Source organism: Zootoca vivipara, chromosome 9, assembly GCF_963506605.1.
Source record: "Zootoca vivipara chromosome 9, rZooViv1.1, whole genome shotgun sequence".
In the NCBI taxonomy this organism is placed as follows: domain Eukaryota; kingdom Metazoa; phylum Chordata; class Lepidosauria; order Squamata; family Lacertidae; genus Zootoca; species Zootoca vivipara.
Window position 1 is genome coordinate 59,537,171 of NC_083284.1, and position 24,412 is coordinate 59,561,582.

At 39.3% G+C, this 24,412-nt stretch overlaps 1 protein-coding gene across 4 annotated transcripts in view; it reads right to left on the reverse strand.

Moving 5' to 3' along the window:
- ATP8A1 (ATPase phospholipid transporting 8A1) overlaps window positions 1-24,412 on the reverse strand; it is a 115,858-nt gene that overhangs the window by 79,117 nt on the left and 12,329 nt on the right. For 2 of the 4 annotated variants that reach the window (XM_060278866.1, XM_060278865.1), the window contains exons 2-10: window positions 18,087-18,201; window positions 14,678-14,777; window positions 12,839-12,937; window positions 11,740-11,785; window positions 10,824-10,864; window positions 8,732-8,805; window positions 3,901-3,970; window positions 1,804-1,931; window positions 363-474 (exon numbers count right to left, since the gene is read on the reverse strand). In XM_060278866.1, the coding sequence (XP_060134849.1) occupies window positions 363-474; window positions 1,804-1,931; window positions 3,901-3,970; window positions 8,732-8,805; window positions 10,824-10,864; window positions 11,740-11,785; window positions 12,839-12,937; window positions 14,678-14,777; window positions 18,087-18,201 (785 nt within the window). Of the gene's footprint in view, window positions 1-362; window positions 475-1,803; window positions 1,932-3,900; window positions 3,971-6,588; window positions 6,663-8,731; window positions 8,806-10,823; window positions 10,865-11,739; window positions 11,786-12,838; window positions 12,938-14,677; window positions 14,778-18,086; window positions 18,202-24,412 lie in introns of those variants that run through there. The other 2 variants (XM_060278864.1, XM_060278867.1) reach the window with 2 other exon arrangements.

A 24,412-nucleotide genomic window follows, 5' to 3' on the forward strand; every position in this document is an offset into this window, starting at 1 on the left:
CATTAATTTATACCTAGCAAATCAAGAACCCCTTTCACATGTTTTAATTAATGCAATTATATTTGTCGAATAGGATTGGTGACCAACACTATAAAGTCTACAACATTAGCTTGTGCCACAGAACTACATATACAACTTCTGTGATTTGTGATGGATTTGCCTTTAGTCTATTGAGCTTCAACAGCACTGCACTGTAGGCTGCAATTACATTTTAGGTATAACCCTATGCCATAGGACCATGGGCCTTGCTACTTGTGTCTAGATTTCTCATAAATATACAGTGTGAAAAATGTTACAGGTATTACCCATGAATTAGAACATCCAAACAAAAAATTTAGATTATTCATAATTATAAGACGAACCTGCATGAGTTTGGTATCGTGCCCTGTATAGACAACTATACCATGAACCCATTGTGTATTTCTTAGCTGAGCTCCACGCAGAAGAATTTGATCAGGACCCAGTGGAACAGTGCTAAAAATAATAAAATAAACATTGATTTAGGTTGAGCTTTAAGTAAAATACCCATTTGGGGAAATACCAACTAATGTCTATTTTATTTCAATTTCTGACACTATCAACTTGAGATATCACAACATAGTTATGAAAAATTAAGGAAGTAGAATGAAATTATATGCTCCCTCTCCATAGGTTTGAAAAAGCATTCTATGCTGGAGAATGATCAGACGAAAAGTGTAAAAAGAAAGACACAATGCACTTCAAGGAATCCACATCTAAGTAACATGCAATTTTATACTGGATTTACTTCTATTATTGGATCATCTTGATTGGAACAATCTCTATTTAACGGAGTGGGGAAGTGTGGGCTGCTAGTTGGATGAGGGGAATGTCACACACACACACACACACACACACACACACACACACACACACACACGGCACAAGCAGCTTCATATCCACACTAAACTCTTAAGAGCACAAAGTTGCAATCTTAACTTCCACTGCAAGGTAAAACCATATTACGGTTCTCCAAAAAACCTACACAACGCTAACCTTTCCAAGTAGAGATCTGCTGCACTGCTGGAAGATGCTAAGTAAAAAACTCTAATCAACATAAGGCAGCTTGCTAGCCAAGAAAAAAGATCACAAGGAAAGGCATTGAGCACTCTAAGGGTACTAGCTTGGACCATTTTATCCAACATTCTCTCTCATGGCAAATTTTCACATCCTAGTTTTCTAAATGGTTTAGAGGTTTTTTTTTATGATCAAGCAGCATATAAATGCTGTGAAATAGAAAAGAGCTGATAAGGTAAAAGAAGATGCTCTTCATAGGTGAGACAAGGAAAATAAGCTGGAAAAGGAATCTGCCTAGCATACAGTTTCTCAGAATGTGTCTCAGCCTCTCCTAGAATCACTTTAAAAAAAAAAAAGTTTGAAACAAAGCACTGAGTTCTGCAGAAAACATCCCTCTCTGTCTCAGGAAGATAACCTGCAAGGCTGGTGGGTAGTTTATAGCCAGCAAGAAGTAATGTTTGCAGCCCTGCTTTCCCAGTCCTGAAGGTAGAGCCTAAATGATTTAAGAGAGATCCTTTGGCTAAAGTTTATAAAGGGGAACCAGAATACTTCAAAGGGTTTGCAATTTAGCTGCATATGGTAAGCAGCTTGTTCTGCAGCAAAGCACAAAGCCTTGTGAAGACGGATACCTCTTCTATGTATTCATAAAGTATATATAACTTAACACTTGACGTTTGCTTATTATCTGTAATAAAATTCACTTATATCATTTATATTCTCTTCAGGTTTTTAATGGCACGATGAAAAGATACTTAGATGGTTACATACCCATGCGCATCTAATCTGATATTTCCCACAAAGTCATAAAGATGTCTGTTAGGACTTTCACATTCAATTCTTCCTGAAAGTCTCATCAAGCTGTCAATGTCCTTGATATCCGATGTCAATGGTAAACCCTGAATCAACAAATTTTTATGGAACACTATAACCAAATCAATACAGGAAACATTCAACACAGCAATATTTGCTTTCTCAGTTTGGGCCAAATTCCTATATCAACACAGAACAACTGTACAGCCCCACTCACTTGTCTTAGTAGCATGACCAGAGAATGCATAAGAGCTATATTTGCTGTTATAGCTAACCAAGAAAAACAATGGCTTGTCTTTGTTCCTCCAAACCAGGATTACAAATCAGCTTCAAAATACTGTTTGCAAACCAGAGTTTACAATCTCTGATAGAACAAGAACCTATGCTTTGCCGCAAACAAAAAAAGGAAGTTACTGTGGATGAACAGAGTTCATTCCTATAGCATTAATCCACTATTTGCCAGAACACATGGCTTCCAATTTTATTTTTACAGTTGAAGTGCTCTTGAAATATTAAAATCTCATTTACCAGCTATGAAAGTTGTGGCTAAATTGTGGCCAAATAATCTGAACATTGTTACCTTGAATATCTCTTACAGTTTTCAGTAATTTGGCTCAAATGAAAATGTTTTTGGTTTAACAGTGAGTTCTTTAGAGAGCACACGGAGTTAAATTCTATTAATACAGTGGTACCTCGATTTATGAACACAATTGGTTCCGGAAGTATGTTCATAAACTGAAGCGTTCATAAACTGAAGCGAACTTTCCCATTGAAAGTAATGGAAAGTGAATTAATCCGTTCCAGACGGTCCGCGGAGTACTTAAACTGAAGCGTTCATAAACTGAAGCGAACTTTCCCATTGAAAGTAATGGAAAGTGGATTAATCCGTTCCAGACGGGTCAGTGGAGTACTCAACCTGAAGCGTACTTAACCCAAAGCATGGGTGTAATTGGTTCCGGAAGTCTGTTCATAAACTGAAGCGTTCATAAACTGAAGCGTTCATAAACTGAAGCGAACTTTCCCACTGAAAGTAATGGAAAGTGAATTAATCCGTTCCAGATGGGTCTGCGGCGTTCGTAAACCGAAAATTCGTAAACCGAGGTGTTCATAAACCAAGGTTCCACTGTACAACGTATTAACGTATTCAGTAATATGATGTTACTGAACCAGAGTTGCTCACACTACTATGTTTTCCTACTTGCATTCTGAAATAAGATTCCTTAGACAAACACCAAAACATTCCTAAACTAAACAGTGACAGTAACTATGATAGCTTTCTGGCAACCTTTCCTAATGCTTTTTAAAACACATCTCTCCCCCCCACTCCGCCATCAGCTTCCCCAGAAATGCTCACCCTAAACCTGGAGGTGTAACAAGTTACTTATTTCTCAGAATACGTGTGTATGCGTGTGTGCCCTGGAGTTACAATTGCTGGTTCGTGTGACTGTTACTCCTTCTCACACTGATTACTAACAGTGAGTGACACAAATATTGCCATAACAGACTTCTGTTTTCAGGTGTGCTGCTCAGCTGCAAAAGCACCAGGACGGCTGGCAAGAGCTCACACCCCAAAGACACAAACTTTATATTGAAACCCAACTTTTGCTTAACACACATTTATGTGTTAACCTTTCATTGCTAAAATATGAGCAAGTTACAACCTAACTTGCAAAGGAGTGGTATGATTTAAATATAGGATTGAAAGTAACAGTCCCTTTACTACACAGTCAACAATTGGTGGATAAACTATAAGCATCTTATAGCTGGGGGTACATGTGCTGTTCCACAATACAATTTTCCCAGTCCCAGTTTTTGCGACGTACATAATTGGAGGGTAGCTGAAATCTGCCCCCTATTTTGCTCAAATGGAGACAACAAGAACACTTGATACCCAATCATTGGCATTCATTCAGTCCAGAAGAATTGTATGCACACCTCTGGTCCTGAATGGCAGTTTGTTCAAATATCTTATCTCCCATTCACTGTCCATTAGTGACGACAGAAGCGACACTTTATGACAACATAAACATTTTAAATTGATAGGCAGCAACTTACCTGTCGTATTTTTAGATTGGTTTCACCATCTAAATTTGATGTTTCAATGTAACACATAGCTTGTGGTTCACTTAGAGGGGGGGAAAAGATTCATTTTTGTGAGTTGATCACTTAAAAGGTTGTATCCATTCTTTAGTAAGTTACTTTCAAAAATAAATTATATTTATAATCAGCCATTCACATTTGTAGAACATGATTATCAAAGTATGACCTTTGATACAAATCCATATAGTAAGCCACACAAAGTTGTTCAGTTGATCATACTGCCTTATACTTTAACTAGAGAAAATATTCCAGATCTCAAGAGATTCTCAGAAAAATATTAAGCAAAGAATGCTAGCCAAATAAACATATTTGACAACATGCTAACACTACAATCTGCAGAATCACATACCACAAAACAATAAAGCACTCTGCAGAGATAGCCAAATTTTTGCACTCTGAATTTATGCAACATGAAGCATGTATGGAAAAAACTGACAGAAGCAGAACCATTATTCCAGATGCACTGCCTATTCTATGCTTTCAATGTATTCTGAAGATCTTTCAGTTCCCCAAAGCATTTCCTGACTATTGAGTGTATATTGCTGGTAATTGTGGAAATTGTATTTTATTTTGTTTCCAAATCACTATTATATTTACTATTATTGTATAATTTTACTATATCACATACCACTTTGTAATTCCTAAATGTTAAATGGTTTAGAAGTCTTTTAAAATCAACCAGTTAATAAAGAAATATTCTTATTAATCTGATTCTGAAAGACTTAAGATTCAAATGGCTTGGGGCCCAATTACTTGAATGAACCTATACTAGGCTGGCCATATCCTAAGCTGCTCCAATGGGGTTCTTCTCTATGCCTCATCATTAAAGGAAGTGAATTATATGGTGGCACCGAAGAGGGTCTTCTGTGGAATATCCTCTTCAGCAGTGTGATTGGTGCCAACATTTAGTTGAATTACAAAATGTTTCCACATTTCTCAATTTGATAATGAGCTATCTTCTGGTCTTCTTTTCTTTAAGTGTAAATGACTGAATACTGATTAGAATTTAGACTATTTTGCTATACTAATTAGTTGATACATATTTACATTCTGTCGTACTTCATTCTGTCGTGGCTCCCGGTGGAGTACAGGGTCAGGTTAAAGGTTCTGGTTTTGACCTTTAAAGCCCTTTGCGGCCTAGGACCCTCATACTTACGGGGCCACCTCTCCTGGTATGCCCCGCAGAGGACCTTAAGGTCCATAAATAGCAACACTCTAGAGGTCCCGGGCCCTAAGGAAGTCAGATTAGCCTGGTAGAATGCTCTGTCTCATGAGACCAGGGCCCTGCGGGATCTGATTTCTTTCTGCAGGGCCTGTAAGACAGAGTTGTTCCACCTGGCCTTAGGCTTGGAATCAGCCTGATCCCCTCTCCCTCTTTCCTTTTCCTTCTGTGATGGAACTCCCATTTGGGGACTTCCCTGGCCTTTTTCTGGCCCACGTAGGACCAGTCTGGATAGTTGGCCTTGGTGAAGATTTGACGTTTTCTCCCCACACACAGTTTTGATTCTGGGCTTCCACTGAAATGAGGCTGCATTTTAAGTTGTATTTTAATCCTGTTTTTAAGTTGTATTTTAATCAATTGTTTTTATACCTGATGTTAGCTGCCCTGAGCCCGGTCTTGGCCAGGGAGGGCGGGGTATAAATATTATTATTATTATTATAATATTATTATTATTATTATTATTATTATTATTATTTAATAAATAAAGTAAGGCTGTAATCCTATTCACAGATGTCAGTGGGCTTACTTCTGTGTTAACATGCATAACATGGGGCTGCATATTTTGTATGGACTTTGAAAATAAACAAGGCAGCAGAAACACTAAAAAGAAAGGACACATGCTCCACTAGAGACATTATAGAACTTCTCAGATTGAATCAGATTGGATTTTGATTGGTGAAATCAAAATAAGATGCAATCACAGCACAAAGACTTTCAAAATCTGAAGTATACGAAGTATCGTGCAATATTTCTACAAAGAAAAATATGACTCCAGCATTTGCTAACTGCATGCAATACAAAATGTGCAACATTTACGTTTGTATTGAGGGTCCACTACAAAAGCTCAAGTATACTAATTGTTAATTTTTGAGTGTTATATAAAGTTACTGAAAGCAGGTTCTCTAGAATATAAATATGGACATTAGTTAAAACTTTGAATAGAATGTATTTAATGATGTAAAGATTTAACTAATTTCAATACAGGCAGCTGCACATTGAACCATTTCAAAGAAACAGTTTCTTGTATAATATAGCATTATTAAGTATGGTGTAATTACATACGTAACAGGAAGGCAAGAAAAGCAAATTCTGGATGTTCAAATATGCTTGCATTTGTGTTTGTTACTGCAATCCTACGCATGTTAACTCAGAGGTATGTCCCATTTATTTAAATGGGGTATATACCACAGTAAACATGGAAAGGATTGCAGTCTTAATAGTTTTTAAGAACTCAAGGTGAATGGTCCTATTACTTAAGCCCAGGTAAACCTCTCTTGCACTCCTATTTTATACGAATGCTGCATTATTTCTTGAATTCAATTTCTGTATACAATTAATATGTAAAAGGTTGATGGCAGACACACTGCTTTGGCCTATGAGGACCCACATACACATTTGTTCTGAAACTGCTTCATTCTAACCTTGAAGACAGACTGATGAGATCAGCTGGGAGGTGTTCCCCATTGGTCACTTTCACTAATTCCCCTACTGCAACCTACATATCCCAATTTAAATTTTTTAAAATGATTATAACACAACAAGTAAAGGGCAGGAAATCAAATGGACAAAAGACAAAAAGAGACAAAAAGTTGGAAATTACTATACAAAGCATGTTAATAAATGCTTGATGGCTTTTTTTTTTCAAAATCTATTTTAATAGGATCCAGGAAAATATGGTAATGATATGGTCATATCAGAATTAAAACATCATTTAATAAATATATATATTTAGGTACAAACTCTAAGAATAGTTAAAATGTAAGCATCTGATTATTTAAGATATGCAGTGGCAAAGTCATGATACTGTAGCACTGAAAATTATATTTAGTTATGGGAAAAGGTTACGGATGCTTATGGAGTCACTTCTGGAGGAGTCCTTCCTAGATAAAGAATTCCAGTACAGTGGATTCATTAACAGCACAGAACCATTACTACTGGAATCCATGGTTCTCCAAGGTTCCCAGAAAAGTATTCCCATATTTTCTCAAGAAATTAAAATGAACACTAAATGTAAAAATAAAAACTCCTGCTTTATCTCTCCTAAGAATTGATTTTCATTTGAAATTAAAACCTTCTTTTAGCAATGGAATAGGGCATGAGGAGAATAATAATAATGATGTCAAAATTCTGGGCATCGGCTTTTTAAAACTGAGCAGTTCAATTAAAGCAAACATGCTTCCAGTTTAGAATGGTCCCTGAAGTAGTTATTTCCTCTGCAGCTTTTTTTCTTTAAAAATATCCATTCTGCTGGACTGTGAATGGAAGGGTAAAGAAACAAAACAAAACATAAAGCAATTCTTCTATTGCAGGAGATGTGGGATGTGTACCAGAAGAACCTCTTCTCTATTTATTGGGTTAGTTCGCAAGGCCAATCAATAAAAGCTATTTCCTAGCACCAGCATCAAATGGAACAATGGTGGAACAATGACTACCCACGTAGTAATGGATAGTAAATCCAAAACTGATTGTCTGCTAGGCACATTCTGGCACCAGAATTGATTAAAAAATAATGATAATTAAAATCAACAATAAACTGAAACCAGATTAAAACACATGACAGCTTCTACATGTCTGGATAGGCTTGCCTAAACAAAAGCGTTTTTAGCATATAATAATACAATGAAGCTGTCTGCCTGGTGCCAGTAGCCAAGGAGTTCCAAAGTGTGGGTGGTTGTCTGAGTCTAGACTTCTCTCTTCACTTTCCCTCATACTAGAATTACTGGGAGAGGAAAAAATCCAGCAAATGGACGTTCTCTCTTCTATCCTGCCAGTGAGAACCCAGCAGGGCTCTGGGTGAGGCCTTTGATTCCTTCTCCCCGCATTTTAGAACTGCAGCCCCAAAACACTGAGAATTGTAATTGAAAAAGACAGTAAGCAGAGCAAATATGGTAACATATATTGGCCTTACAAGCCAACTCATACTGCAAAGTATAAATAATAGATGCCTCATTTTAACAACAACAAAAAACAAAAAAAACCCAAGTAAACATTATGAAAATCGTTCACTTAATAGCTTCAAAAATATTCTTTTAAGGTTATTAAAAGTTCAAATAATGATATGGTCTAATAGATTTTGAAAAAAGAGCATCCTCTAAATATTTGGTCTGGACTTGTAAATAAAGTAGTACAAGGAAATAAAGATAAACAACCTCCATCATTAAATCTTTCAAATATTAAATGTAATATTTGGCATGCTGATGTTATGAAGAAACTGGATGTTTATTCATGTGTGAAAACAATCGCCTCGGAATACCCCCAATGACATGTTTTCTAGTCTTCTAAATAACTTTAAGTATTAAAATACTTTTTGTGTAAATAGCATCAGACAGATTGGAAGCCTCTGTCCTATACGAAAAGGCCTTTATCCAGTCAAAGTAAGTTAATTTTGTTTAGATTGTAAATCAATAATTTCAGTAATGCAGTATTTCAGTACTTTGAACCAAACTGGGAATAAAGGTAAAAGGCGCTTCTGTTTATTCTTTATTTCCTTGGAGCATTTATAAAGTCAATGCAAGGGTAGAGAAACCAGCCTCTACACCAGAAGCGTTGATGGGTATTCTCTACCTTGATGAGAGTAGTACAGTATCAGCAGGTATATATTCTGTGCCTTTAATTAAAACTATATCTCCAACATTTACCTGAAAGAAAACTAGGATTGGTTAATAATCTGAGACTAGCAAACAGTTCTTAATCTTTTTACTATATTTAAATATGTGTTGCCTAATAAAACTGGTAAACTACTTAAACTGGAACTTGCAAAGGTGTTCCAAAAATACCAGAGTTCCACTGCAATAAATTGGAAGTGAAATCTCATCTGTCTATATTCTTTCTATACTTAACAGATTGGTTTTCCTGCATGGCACAGGAGTAAAAAAAAAAGACCAGGGAGGAGCAAAATGATTACCTTTGGTCTGTTTAGACTAGTATTGTCTACTTCAACTAGCATTTGTTATACAAAGCCTTAAACAGATATTATTTCCCAGCAGTAATACCTGGGATCATTTTAATGATAGGATTGAATCTGAGACCTTCTGCATGCAAAGCATGTGATCTACTATCACTGAGCCATGGGCTCTTCCAAGCAAAATTACTGTATTGGAGTCCCAGCAGGATAATTATGATAATGGTTAGAAAGATCTTTCCTGGTTTCAGTCAAAGCATATAATGGAGAAAACCCAGCTGAAATGTCTGAAGGAGAGATCGATCACTCTTGTGATTATGTAAAAGGTAAAGGGACCCCTGACCATTAGGTCCAGTCGTGACCGACTCTGGGGTTGCGGTGCTCATCTCGCGTTATTGGCCGAGGGAGCCAGCGTACAACTTCCAGGTGATGTGGCCAGCATGACAAAGCTGCTTCCGGCGAACCAGAGCAGCGCACAGAAATGCCGTTTACCTTCCCGCTTGGAGCGGTACCTATTTATCTACTTGCACTTTGACATGCTTTCAAACTGCTAGGTTGGCAGGAGCTGGGATAGAGCAATGGGAGCTCACCCCGTCGTGGGGATTCGAACCACCAACCTTCTGATCAGCATGCCCTAGGCTCTGTGGTTTAACCCACAGCACCACCTGCGTCCCTTTTGTGATTATGTAAACTTGATTAAATCGTATTTAGTGAAATTAAAAAATATGTAACCCTTTTTTATTATATTCCAGCAGTCCATTTCATAAAGGTAAAGGTAAACCTGACCATTAGGTCCAGTCGTGACCGGCTCTGGGGTTGCGGCGCTCATCTCGCGTTATTGGCCGAGGGAGCTGGCATACAGCTTCCAGGTCATGTGGCCAGCATGACTAAGCCGCTTCTGGAGAACTAGAGCACCACACAGAAACGCCGTTTACCTTCCCGCTGGAGCGCTACCTATTTATCTACTTGCACTTTGATGTGCTTCCCTAAATATATCTTGCAGTCAGGTTACATGACTCATTTAATGGACAACAGAATTGGCTTGTACCAGAATAGTTAAGCAAGGGAGGCAATAAATTCATTATTGTGGTGTTTCATTAGCACAAAGTTGCATTGACACTAAGGGGAGGAGGCCACTTTGACCAACTTTGGAATGAGACAAGGAACCGTTGGAAACCCAATACCTCCCCCAAAGTCCTTTGGTGGCAGAGCAACATTGCAGAAGGGTTTTTTGAATGCTCACAGTGTTTATTATTACTGCTGTTCCAACACAGGGACTGAGCCCAACTCACAGCACTATGAAAGGCACAAGTTATCTTTTTAAAGAGGCACTGGGATGCTTGTGCCTTTATGTGGAAATGCATGAAAATCTATATATTTCATATATTAAGCCATACAGAAATGGTCTTAAATAAATAACTTAAAAGTCACATTTAAAAGTAGCTTTTCATTTCTAATTTACTTTATTTCCATTGTTGGTGCCTTTCTTTGTGCAGAAGTTGTATTCTGCATGTATCAGAGTTGTTGCACAAGAAGACTGAGATGAAATCGTAAGATGTTCTTCCATTTGCACAAAAGGTTGTGTAAGCTCCTGCATAAGACTAGAGCTTCAAAAAACCTCCCTAGTACTATGCCTAATCTGGTGCCAGAAATTTGTAGAACAGCACTATCAGGTATTTTCCATCTCTTCTATTTTTGGATCAAATCCAGTATTTACAGTACACTTTTATTCTGAACACTAAACAGATCACATACCTTTTCCCAGTGCACAATTTCCCAAGCTCCATTTCTCAGAACTAAAAAATTAAAAACCAGTGAAAACACAAATGTTGATATTAAATAAAACCAAACTATAGGCATGGCTTAACAAAACGATTTATAAATAACCACAAAAATCCATCATAACCACATAAGTCACACTATCGATAAAAGCAGTTCTACACTTAACATGTGTCAACATAGAGACCATGCTTATTGAATAGAAAATGTTTGTGGTTCACCTATTTTTATTTTATTTTTGCACAAATTTCTCCCTTTCAAGAATGGCGCAAAGAACTTACAGAGCAATCCTAAATCACAGATTTGCTGGCTGGAGGGGGTTAGGGTTTTATGGAATTGTCCTGCTGTCAGGAGAGAAAATGCTCCCTGGTGGGTGGGTGATCACGTTTGCTGTAGAGGCCTACATTATGCCCAGGAAAAGCCCTGCAGGCATAGTTCTATCATCAGTGGTGTTCCTGCTGGCAATAGCCAGGGTTAGTGGACTTTCTAGGAATGGAATGGGGACCCTACATTAGACAATGAGGCCTCAGGAGCAGGCTGCTCATCTACGCCAGCCTGAAGGTGGTGTAACTAATTTTCCAATGGATTCGGGGGTGGGATGGGGACACTTCCTGACCTGGCTGGTAGATTTCCCATCATTTCATTCCCTCTCCTTCCCACTTAGAACTGCACTCTTCTCAACAACACAGATGCCTTTATCCACAACCACATTTGAGAGATGACAATTGTGGCTTAAAGTAGTCAACTTTCTAGGTAGATCACAGTTCATATTATTCCTGTATCTATACCTGCTTTTCAAAGTAGTCATAGTAACAATGGAAGCCAAATTAATTCATATGACTTCGATTTTCTCCACTGTACATTTTTAAAAATTGCTGTGGCATGTCTTTACCTTGAATTTTCTTCTTGTTCACAGCATTATCAGCTTTATGCCTTTTCTGAAACAAAATTGGACAACGTTAGAAGCTACTGTACTGAAATATCAGAATGCTGCACTATTTAGGGGGTGGGGGGGGATGGGTAGAAACTAAAAGTGAGAGCCATTCGTTTAGTAATCTGTGTCTGGGATTGGGGTTCTTGTAACACAATGGTTCATCTGCAGCAGCACTGCCACTAGGTTCTTGCCCTAAGGCAGGATGGGCAGCAGAAATATAAGCTCTGCAATCACTCTCCACTGCCTAGACAAAGGGCCAAATGCATCCTTCCAGGACAGTGGAGAGTGATTGCAAAGCTTATATTTCTGCTGCCCATCCTGTCCAGCTGGGAATAAGGTCCTCATTCTTAAAGAGGTTGCCCACCACTGGTCTAAACTATATTCCCTTGATTCCCGACAAACAATCCAATGCAACAATGAAAACCTGATGGTGTAACTTCACATCAACCTACACCTTGTCATCTCTTCCCAGTTGACTGCATAGGCACAAGTACACCTGCCCATATCCATCATATTCACACACACACACCACACACCACATCAATGGTTACATAATTCTAGCAACCTTTTTGTTTTTTCAGTAGCAGCTTTTGACCCTAGGATGGACACACACACACACAAAGTCCCACTTACTTCCAAGTAAATACGTAGATTGTCATGCTTAAGATCAATTTAATCTAATTGGTCTTAGCACATACAATATTATATCTAGAATTGCAGCCTTATGAATTGATAGCATTTATTAACACCCCCGTTTCTAGAAATTATATCATATCAATATGAATATAAAACAAAGCAGCATAACAGAGTTACTGGTCTTTTCAAATGAAAAATAAAATAAATATATCAGAAAAGAAAGGATATTAGAATGGTATGAGAAATGTATTTTGAAACAGCTACTACAAGATGGCGGCATCATTTTTAAAAACTTGTAGGTTGGATCCAAATATAACCTTCTGCACAAGGGTACCTTTGGATTCAACCCAACATAATTTAAATAATATACATTATTTGAAGATAAATACAAGGATTTAGTGTTATTTGGAAAAATACTTACAATATCTTCTATTATTTCTTTTACAGCTGCTACAATTAAAATAAATAAGAGCGGAACCAATGTTGTGTAACGTCCTGTTGGAGAAACATCTGGAATTTGCTAAAGAAGAAGAGAGGACGGGTAATGTAGACTTCATTGCGAAAAATACTATTTAGTTATTATAAGCAGAAATAAATAACAATACAAAACCTACAGTGGATTGCTTTTAAATGTAAAATGACAATTCTCAAATACACGTTGAAAGTTTGAAAGAAGCAACAGGCATTTCACTTTTAAATGAGAAACCCTGGGATACTGTTGCTATTGTTCCTAACTGCTACCTACTCAGCTTGCTACCATATTGGCCCAAATTCCGATTGCTACCATATTGGCCCAAATATAAGCCGCACCTTTAAAATTGGAGGGCAGGGGGAATAATAAAAAAACACACCTGAATATAAGCCCATCCATTCCTCACTGCTCCTGGCTGCATACTTTGGGGGGGGGGGCTGCGCTGCCATTGGCCTTTCCCCTTCCTCACTCTCTCCCTTCCCGGCCTTGTGGGAGAGGATGGGAGACTACGCATGGGGTGGATGCCGCTTTGCTGTGTTCCTGGCGCTGTGTGCCCTGTGTGTGGCTGCATACCATAAGGTTGCGAATATAAGCCACACTTTAACTTTTCACAGTCGGAATTGGGGGGGAAAGTGAGGCTTATATTCAGGCCAATACGGTATCTCCTATCACCTGAACTTCTTTCTCATACAAATCTTGCTAGATTCCTGAACCTTGAGATATAACCAGCTTTGTCCCTGTAATGCTTAGCACCTCCCATATTGTTCTTGCATTTCTTGTCTCCTTTTTCTTCATACAAGACATATCTTGAAAAGCTGACTCAAGCATCACCCAGAAACATGGAAAAGAATTGATGTCAAGTACTATCCAAATGCCCATCACTTTCATATGTTACATTCCTGCCACACTACTGCTTCCAAATACTCCTGTCACCCTACTCTTCTGCTCTCCCAACAACCCATATCTGAGTAACAGTTTTGCCCGCCTACTTTCTCAGACACTGTCTTATTCCCCTCTGTCCCTCAGGTACCCTATTATTTTTAGTGCAACTCCTTGCAGAAGAAGCAACTGCAGTGTGAAGTGGTTTCTAGAAAGAAATGTCAATCCCTTAAGGAATTCTTGGTACTATGGCAAAGTCCCTAAACAGTGTGATGAGGAGACACACAAATTTCCTTTTCTCCTAGTAATTCTTAATTTTGGGTCAAGTGTGAAAAATACAACTGGTAAAGTGAGTTTACAGTAAGCTTCTATTACGTGACTGCATCAGTAAGAACATTAAACCATGGTTTAGTGTTATGTAGGATAAACTGCAGTGAGCCAAAGCAAAGAGCTGGGCTTTGGCAAAGATTAGTTTCACTTTCAAGCTGAGTGTCAGCTTGATCTGTCATATGCGCCAGGTTTTTAAACATAACAGTTTGTTGTGAGCCAGGATTCCTTGTTCATATGACACAACAAGCCAACATTCTTTGTAAGTGACAGTAAATTTGTGGGAGAAGAGGGGAGTGGGAGCATATGAGCCCAATGCTATGCTCAAGTTTTCTGCAGCTCATCTATATAGTTGGCTCAGCATTACAGACATTATGCATTTGTAAAGGCACCACTGTTTATAAACATGACAATTCTCCAGTGTTAAAACAATGCGTTTCAAAGACATTTCCCATGAAGTAGTACCACACCACACAAATCGAATGGATGAGGACCTGGCATTTCAGGACATTCAAAGCAATTTTACTTTTGCCATATAACAACTGAATATTATTAAATATATATTTACCTCGTCTAGCTTACCTGAAGCAATGCAATGAAAAGAAAAAAGGCATTAGCAGCTCTTCTGAACTGGGAATAGAGGAACCTCGGCAGGAATGTGATTAAGTTGTATTTTGCAGTGCTAAGAAACAGAGATTAAAACTGTATGTAGTTAAGAGATAGAGATAAAAATCACACAGCACCCTGTATTCAGAATGCACTAATCCATAAGATACCTTTCAATACTGTGGAGACAGTATTATGGAACAGTCACTGCTCACAATATGTAATTATTTATTTTTTCCTTTTGTGGTCACTGCTTAAAACTATTTTGCAGTTTCTCAAAGTGCTTCAAATTGTATCCAAGAAAACTCAAAATGAGCCCCAGAACACAGCCATTTTCAGTGCCATATACATGCATAGGTTTTGGTGTGAATGTCATGGAGACTTTTTTTTTTAACTACATGGTGTATACTTTTCAAAAATTAAAAATGCACCACTAAGTCATATATCAAATACAAAACACAAACATATTTGCATACTAGAGGTTGTGCCCCTGCTCACTCTACTCACCAACCACACCACCATTCCTCCACTTTAACCTCCTAGAGTTTGCCCTTCTCACCCCATATAACTACCAAGTTCACTTTTCAACTTCCCAACCCCATTTTTGAAGCCACTTCTCCCTTCTGTTGTGCAGACCTACTTTGCAACATGTTCCCACCTCCTTATTGCCCTCCTGTTGTACAACCCCCTTTTGCACACAGACCACTCCCATGGTAATCTCCTGCATCCTTCTGCACGTAGCAATGACTTCGCACTCTTTTCACCTTCTGCCCAATTATGAAGCCACAATCCCCTCCTATTTGTCAAACCCTTTCATGCCTCTGCTTTCATCTTCAACCACATCCCCATGCCTCCTACTCCCTGCTTTTTTGCAACCACTTTTGCACCCTGTTTTCACATTCATTCCCTCCCCCCCACTCCACCTTCCTCCTCTCTTTTCTCAACTCTCCCTTACGCACACACCACCTCCATTTCCATGGCTCCTCCTCTCTCCTATTCTGCAGCCACCTTTGCAAGTTTTAGCAAGAATATGTACCCAGGGGAGGTCTGTCCCATTTCACTGCCTGGGGCAAAGTGGGAAGGTGCCCCCGCTGCAAAGCTTTGGTTACTGGGGTTGTATGGCTATGGAGGCTTTCGATGAGATTTGGCAGAACTCCTGCAAAACCCTGAGGAACTCTCACACTGCCTTGTAGGAGTCTGCCACCACAGGTGGCTGCTTCAGCCGACTTCATGGGCAGGCTGGCCCTGGTTTCTGCTATAACAAACCATTTCTGCTATAACAAACAAGCTAACACCAAAGGGCCTTTCAACAGGGCCTTTCCTAACTCCCTCCTCATTTTACTCAAACTTTATTTTAAACTACCACCCCATGCTTGCTGTATCCAAATTTCTGCCTCCTGCATTCCTCAGTTGCCTCATGTGAGAGAGATCAAGGATGCAGAGCCATCGAATATTCCAAAGTATTCTACGCAAACCTCTGCAGTAATTTTAAAACCACTGTTTTCCTCTCAGTTTCCTCCATCCCTACTCAAACTGCTGTGTTGTTTTAAACCAGCACTTCCCCCCTCTCAGTGCTTCTCCCTTCTCACTCCTATTGCCATGCTTTCCTCCCATGCCCTGACTTCAGGCAAATCCAGGGTCATGATGCAGCACCTCAAATCCTTCCGTGGGAGCTGTGTGATGACAGCCTTAGGTTTTTATGTATATATGGAGGAAGAAATCCATAATGTATTTCAAAATGATTAAACAGTTGTTTAATCATGTGATATTAATGTCATAACAACTTGTGCACATGTAATTCAAATTGTTCTTGGGCTTGTGAGTTAATACTGAAGCCTCAAGGTGTTTCTGCTTCAAATAATGCTACTCTGCAGTGTCCCAAGCTCTCATCTGAGGTAATTTTGCATAAGAAAGTCTGTTGTACTTTCTCTCCATGGCTCTTCATCAAATGTTTGTTTTTAAATCTTTCATTCTATTTCCTTCAATATCCAGTAGATGGCGTTAGCATATTAGACACTACACTTTTGTGGATGGAAAAAAATGGGATATTGTCCTCTCTCCTTTGAGCAGGTGTCCAAAATATAACTTGCCAGCATGCCAGGAACAAGGGTCCCAGCAGCCTTTCCTTCTCTTTTCCAAAGCGCATCTTTCTTCCAAGTCCTCTGTGCTTACCAAAGAACTCAAAGGCACAGTCTCGTCTCATATGTGGATATTTGAAGTACAAAAGAAATAGTGGGAGAATCCCCTACTGTTTCCAACCTTCTCCAAACTGCTGCATAAGTAAGACAGGACTTCGCTTGTTCCAGAGACTTGCATGCCTAATGATATGAAGCTGGCACCACCTAAAATAAGTTTTAAGTACCAACTTAAGGCTTAGTTATTTCAGCAAGCCTTCCTAGGAAAATGATTTATTTTTATAACCTTCTTGTTGAATGAATGAATGAATGATCTAACCAGCTTCACTAATACACCACTGACTTTGGAAGCAGCTGCAATTAGGAAAAGCAGCACACCATTTCCTTCCACAACAGAGTTCTGACCATCTCCATTGCATTTGTAGCTACTGTATAAAGCTACTGTTAGGGTTTGATCTATCCCACCTGAGGCCCAGGGAGCATGCACTCTCAATATCCTCCCATTGCCCACTAGGGAAGCAATTAATAAATTAGCTGCACAAAATGCTCATCTCCCCCCTCCCCAGCTACAATGAATGTTTGTGTTTTGAGAACAAGGAAGAGATGAAGACATATCCAACAGGTTGGATCCAAAGCTTTGACAGTTTGAGCTCCCTTTGCACAATATGCCTCTGATTTGGGGATATTCTCCTACCCCATTGCATCTCCCTGAGCTAATACCCTTGTTCAGGTTCCTCTGATCCTCCAGAGAAACTTGAAGAGGAGATGGAGGTTGCAGGGAGAAACAGAGAATAGGAAAGATTCTTATAGGAATCACTTTCTGGATCCCATCCAATATTTTTATAACGAATAATAACAGTTTCAGTTTAGCACTGGTGCCTGGGTACTAAACATAAAAAATAGCAACATCAATCTCAAACACTCTAGAATTTATTGTAGCTTTGTTTGGAAAACATTAGGAATACAAAAATCCCAAAAGTTAATACAGATGTTCTTCTCTCAGGCCTCAATTATTCTTAACTTCCAGTTAACTGATTTAACTGCTAACATGAATCTCTTTTTTTACAAGTCCCCATTCAGAGTGAATTAAGTTTTTCTAAGAGTAGGTAACGTGTCCTGCCAGATTTTTCTTAACACTCCCATTTCTTTAACGCTGTACATAAATTGTGACAATATAAAATTGTAACTTAATAAAAAGAAAATTAACAATTGCAAGTTATAAAGAGGTTATAAGAGTTAGTTATAAATACCTGATGTGATTGTTACAAAATTTAGAGAATTGTGGTTGATTGATAAATATAGTTCTCACTTCCTCCTGATCAGCTAGTGAGGTCTTCTCTGAAACATCATCTGTCTTCTCATAGCCTGTAAAATATTAGCCGCTTAATATACAATTAAACATTTTTATAGCACAATGACCTACATAAAAAGCGCTGGGAGAACCAATCGAGAGGTTTGGGTTGCACCACCATTTATTTACATGCATATGACATGCAGCTCTGCCTTATATCCCAGGAAGCTTTGGACTTAATGAATTAGTATCTGAAGGTAGTTTTGTTTTGGGTGAGAGAAAACAAGCTTATGATAATCCAGACAAGCCAACAGTACTATGGGAAAGAAACCTGATGTATCTGTATGGATGTGTGCTACCATTCTTGGCACCATCTGTGGAAGCATTATTGAGGATTGCATTTTACCACATTAAGCTGCAACCCTATCTAGAGAAGGCAGATCTAAACTGGGGGCTCATGCACATTTCCAATTGTCATGTACTTGCAAGTCACGGGCTGAGAGGTGGCAGGGTTTTTTTTTTATTTTTTAAAACATAATTTTTATTGATTTTACAAATTACAAAAAACGGTACATACATAAACACCTTTTCCACCTCCTTCCCACCCCCCTCCATGGGTCCTCCCCTGCCACAGAAGTATCCCACGTAAGTGAACAGTCAGAGATGGTCCATTTTATGCTTGGATTTCTGTCCTCCTCCCCCTCCCCTGTCCCCAAAGCCCCCCCTGCCACCAGGGAGCTCCAGTAAACCAGGGCAGTACGCAGGAGGTCCTCCATCCAACCATCTATTATCATACCAAAAAAAGGAGTAAAAATAGAAAAAAGAAAAAAGAGAAGAAAAAAAAATAACAAAAAAGAGAAGAAGACAATACAAAACAGAAAAAAATCTTTCTTTCATTCCTAATTATTAAACCATATTTTGTGGGCTTCCCCACCCTCCCCCCTTACCCGGTTTTCATCCCTTTTTTATCATCTTCAACAGTTTCTTATTTTATAAAAATACACCTTTATACCTTATACTACTTATAAATTGATTATTATCATTTTCACCTAATGTCCAAATCACTAAAAAAATCAAACTCCCATTTTTTCTTCCCGTGCCTAATTTTTGCCCCCTCTATAAGCCTCCATATTTTCACATTTTTCCAAAATCAATTCACTTTTAAAACTATAACTATTCCCAATCTAACCTTACATCCCCGATTACCGGCTCCACCCCCCCAATCCAGCAAATTCCATAGTCAGCAGACCAGTTATAATCCTGTTAATCCATCCTTATAATCCCAACTCCACTTTCCCTTCACCCCACCCCCTGTTTACAACCTTTTGCCATCCAGGCCTCCATACAAGACCCCTGAGTTTCTTCTCTTCTCTGCATATTTTTTCCCTCTTCCCTGTGGGCATTCTGAAATTCCAGTAATACCAATCGTGCCTCCCTCGAAGGAAAGGCACTCCATCCAACTTTTTGTAGAGTAAAGTCATCATTTTTTTCGTGGTGGGCTTCATTTTGTGTTAAATTATCACAGTCCTCATCTTCATCTTTTCCTTCCAAATCACAGTCACCATCATTGTCATTCTCACATTCGTCTTCTTCAGTTTCAATAGCTTCATCTTCTAAGAAATCATATTCTGCCATCACCATCTGGAATTGTTGCTGTAACTCTTGCCGTTGTGTCTCCTCTTGACATAGTTCTATTCTTGCTTCCCACATTAAGGTCAAAACAGTCCGCTGGAACTCAGGCGAATACCTTTTTGTTGACATAGTTCAATCCTGCCAAGGTCAAAACTTGTCACATGGGGTGGAATGGTCGCAGTTTATTTTCTCGACTCCATTTTAACAAGCTGGCTGCATTCTTCAGTCAAGTCTTAATAAAAATAAAGTTCGAACTCACATTTCACAAGCATTTAAACCAAAAAAGAATTTCCACAAAGTCCAGAAATAAAAATTGAAATAAAATTTGACTTATAAATCCTGATCAACTCACTGGGTTGTCTGGGCTGCCGGCTCCCGAGGAAAAGAAAGGTTTTTCTTAATCTTTACCTCTTACTGCAGGGCACTCACAACCACAGTCTCTCTCCCCTTTTACCCTGCATTTAGGGGAGATTCTCTTTGATGCCTTCGAGGGATCCTTTTAAATTGAAATCTTCTATTTACGGCTTCGGGTTTCTATTTACTGTCTCTTATGTTGCCGTGGGGGGGGGGGGGTGGCTTCCTCTTTTCTCCCCTCTCGGCAGGGGTTTTTTTTTGTCCTGTTGTAAAGCCACTGCTGAATCTGAACAAACATCAATCACGAGACAAATGGAAGTGTGGCTAGGCCCTTGGTTACCCATGCACTAGTGACGTCCAGACTAAACTACTGTAATGTGTTTTATTAGACTAATGTGATCTGCATTTTTAAAGGGTCCAGAAATATTAACTGGAACAAAATGTGGCTGCTCAGATGTTGCTGGAGCAGGGCAGTCAGAGCATGTGATGTGGTTCTTGCATAACACTGGTTGACAGAATGTTTCTGAAGTGCAATACAACTTTAAAACAGGGTTGGTAACCCTTTTTTAATGTTGAGAGCCACAAGTTGTCAATCAATTGTTAAGCAACCTGAATTTCTCCCCCCATCCTAACCCAGCCCATCTCTGGTTTCAGCTTCATCCAGATTCTTGCCTTGCCATTCCCAAGACATTACGCAAAGACTCCCCTAATTTTTATTTGGGACATCTCAATGATTTCCCCTCCCACATTCCAGATTACTGCATCATTTATATTTAATCATTAAAAGCTCACAAATCAAGTTCTGAGAGCATTATTTAAGCTTTCACTCCCTACTTGTCAGCATCCAGAGGCATCTGGCTGGCAATGGTTGGGAAAAGAATGAAGGAGATTTTATCAAAAGGAGAAATTCTGGTATTCATATCCCTTATGGCCTGCCTCATTCTTTAGCTTTTAAAGTGCTGCCACAGACTACAACTTCCATTATTATCAATGGGAAACACATGCCGTTATTTTCAATGGAAAATACAAACTCACCTAGACGGATCCATACATCAGATTGGGTATAGAAAAACCAGTTACATAAGTGTGTCACCCTCACATAACCTCAATGATGCCATCAGGCACATATCAAGCCGTACTTTTTTTTCCCCCTAGGAAAAAGGCTGCTGGTACTTAGCAAGATCCTCTTCCCACTCTTTTTTCTCTCTCACACACTTTCTCCTGTTCCTCCTCAATTAATTAAAGCCCCACTTTGCACATCCCTTCCCCTTCTTCAACTTCCTTCCCAACTTGCCCCCATCAGCTCTTCACACCCACCCAGCATCCCGCCCTCCCTTCTCCTTCCTTCCACTCCTCCCAGCCACCAGCCACACCATTTGCGCTCTCCCCTATGACTTGACCTAGCCACAGCATGTAGGACAGCAGTGCTAGCAGCAGAAGCTGCTGCCTCCTCCCCCTTCTCTCTCTCTCCCTCCCTCTCCCTTCCTCTCTTGCAGTCATGGAAAGAGCAGAGACAAAAGGCAAGCAGGCCTTGTGCTCACCCAGCCACTTGTGGCGCAGTGAGGCAGCACATTCAGGAGGAGAGCGTGCACTGTGGGGTAGCCGAGGGGGAACGATGCAACCTGTTGACTGAGATCAGCAACTGCAGCACTGAACAAGGGCATCCTTTTCCTCACCGCAGCCTCAGCCTCCCTTTGCAATCTCCCTTTTAGCCACAGTTGCTTGCTTGCTCTCTCCACCATCCAATTATCTTATTGCAAGATTTGCTGGGCGGGGGGAGGATGGTGCCAGTACTGTGTACCATTATCACCAGAAAAAAGCACTGAACACACAGAGGTTTCTGAGAGTGCTTTATGGTCCATTCCTACTGCCCACCACCACCCTACAGTCATTTATGGGGTTTGGAGGACATCTTCCACACCAGCATACAGGCAACAGGTACACAGACCTCAGTTTCTGGGCATGCACCAGCTGAAAAGCCTCAGGAAAGTCTAGGGTTCTTTTGGACCTTTTCAACACTCTTATACACTGGTTTTAACTTTATGTCTAAAACGGGATCAAAAGAATGAATCTCCCCAATCCACTAAAAAATACAGGGGGGGAATGGAATTCATCTACAGCTGTAGCAGAAAATTAAAACTCCAATTTAAACTAAGGGCATGTGGGCCTTGCAGATTTTTGTAAGAATTCCAATAATAAAGTACTATTCCCTCTCAAAGTTAGTTCCAAGATGCTGCTTTAGCAGAAAGATTTCAAGGACAAGCCTTCCAGGAAATTATTGGTATCAGTATCCCTCTCCCCTAAGAAATTAAGCAGTGGTTTGGTTCATTGTCATTCTTTTCTAAACTGAACAATTATACAGAATGAAATGTTTGGCATCAAGAGACAGTTAAGAGGGCTTATCTCCTTTAAAGATACTGCCATTGTCATATAAGGACTTAAGTAGTACTAGGAATATGTATCTGAAGAATACATATCTTCAGGTATCTGAAGAATACATATTTTCAGGTATCTGAAGAAGTGTGCATGCACACGAAAGCTCATACCAAAATATAAACTTAGTTGGTCTTTAAGGTGCTACTGAAGGAATTTTTTTATTTTTGCTAGGAATATGTCGTAACTCTAATGAGTAAATCCAAATATTACGAAAGGGAAGGGGTGGTGAAGAGTAAAGAACAGGAAAGTTCAATATTGTTATTATTCCATGGCTTGTTTTTTAAACAGTGTAGAGACACTGTATATATAGCTTGTTTGGTCACGAATCACAAAGCCATAGTCTTGTAAAAGTAACATTTGTTTCAATGAAACTAATACACATTGCATCTTTCTGTTATTAATATATGGAGGGTTCTGCCAAGTATCAGTTCTACAAGAGTAGACTCATTTAAAAAAATGTAAACTCATTTAAGTCATTTTAATTCTCCTTTGAAATGTGAGTATTGTGCATTCTAACCATTTATATTCTGTTTTAAGCATGTTTCTTGAAAATATGGGGTAGATTATGTTGATAAAGTTATTGAGGTTCAGTTCCAGGTTTAGCTTCTACAACAGAAAAATATACATTTGGCCTCTGCAATACAATACTATTTACGAAGCTTTTTTGCATTCATTTTTCTTCATAGTTCCTCACATTACAAATTGCATTCTTTGACTGACTCTATGCTCTACCCAGTAAACTATAGTAACCAGAATAATATTACTAAAATAAAGTATTATCTGTCTTTACTCTGTACAAAATTAGACGTGGGAAGTACAGTAGACCCTCGGGTTACGTTACTCTTGAGTAACGTAAACTTCGGGTTGCGAAAGCGGCAAACCCGGAAGTATTTTTCCGGGTTTCACCACTTGTGCATGCGCAGAAGCGCTCTATCGCGCCACATGCGTGTGCAGAAGCAACACCTCTGGATACGGATTTTTCGGGGTGCGCACGGACCCCCGGAACTAATTAAATTTGTAGCAGTTTCTTTACATATCTGTAGAAATTATTTCTCTATCCAGGTTAATGTTTGAAATGTTAATATTTTGAATATGTCATAAGACATATTATTTATAATTTATCACAGTCTCAAATGTAAAATATATAAGCTCTGATCCACTTAGTAGCCAGACGTATAGGGAATTCCCCCCCCCCCCATGTATGTATGTATGTATCCCTAGCTGCAACAAGAACAGTGTGTGCTAATAAACAATGTACTTAGGCAGGGGTCAGCAAACTTCTTCAGCAGGGGGTCGGTCCACTGTCCCTCAGACCATGTGGGGGGCCGGACTATATTTTGAAGGGGAAAAAATGAACAAATTCCTATGCCCCACAAATAACCCAGAGATGCATTTTAAATAAAAGGACACATTCTACTCATGTAAAAACATGCTGATTCCCGGACCATCCGCGGGACGGTTTTAGAAGGCGATTGGGCCACATCTGGCCCCCGGGCCTTAGTTTGGGGACCCCTGTACTTAGGTTTCTACTTCCCAATGCAATTATCTGCACACACAGAACCTTCTTTAAAAACCAGTAGCCATAACTATCAGCTGTTTGGGAGAGGGAGTTGGATTTAATTCTGCCAAGTCATCAGCATGATTACTGGGGGTTTTTTTGTAGAGGGTTCCAGGCATGCTGCACATGTGTTGTTAGACTGCAGCCAATCAGCAACCTTATGTAAGATATCCGTTGCTGAACCATAACATTTTAGACAACAGATTTTTATTAAAAGGAGCTTTCTGCACATATAAAAGTAGTGATCTTGAGATGAAGAATGAAGTCAATGAGGCGTTCAAAGGAAGTGTTGAGAGTAATGGGAG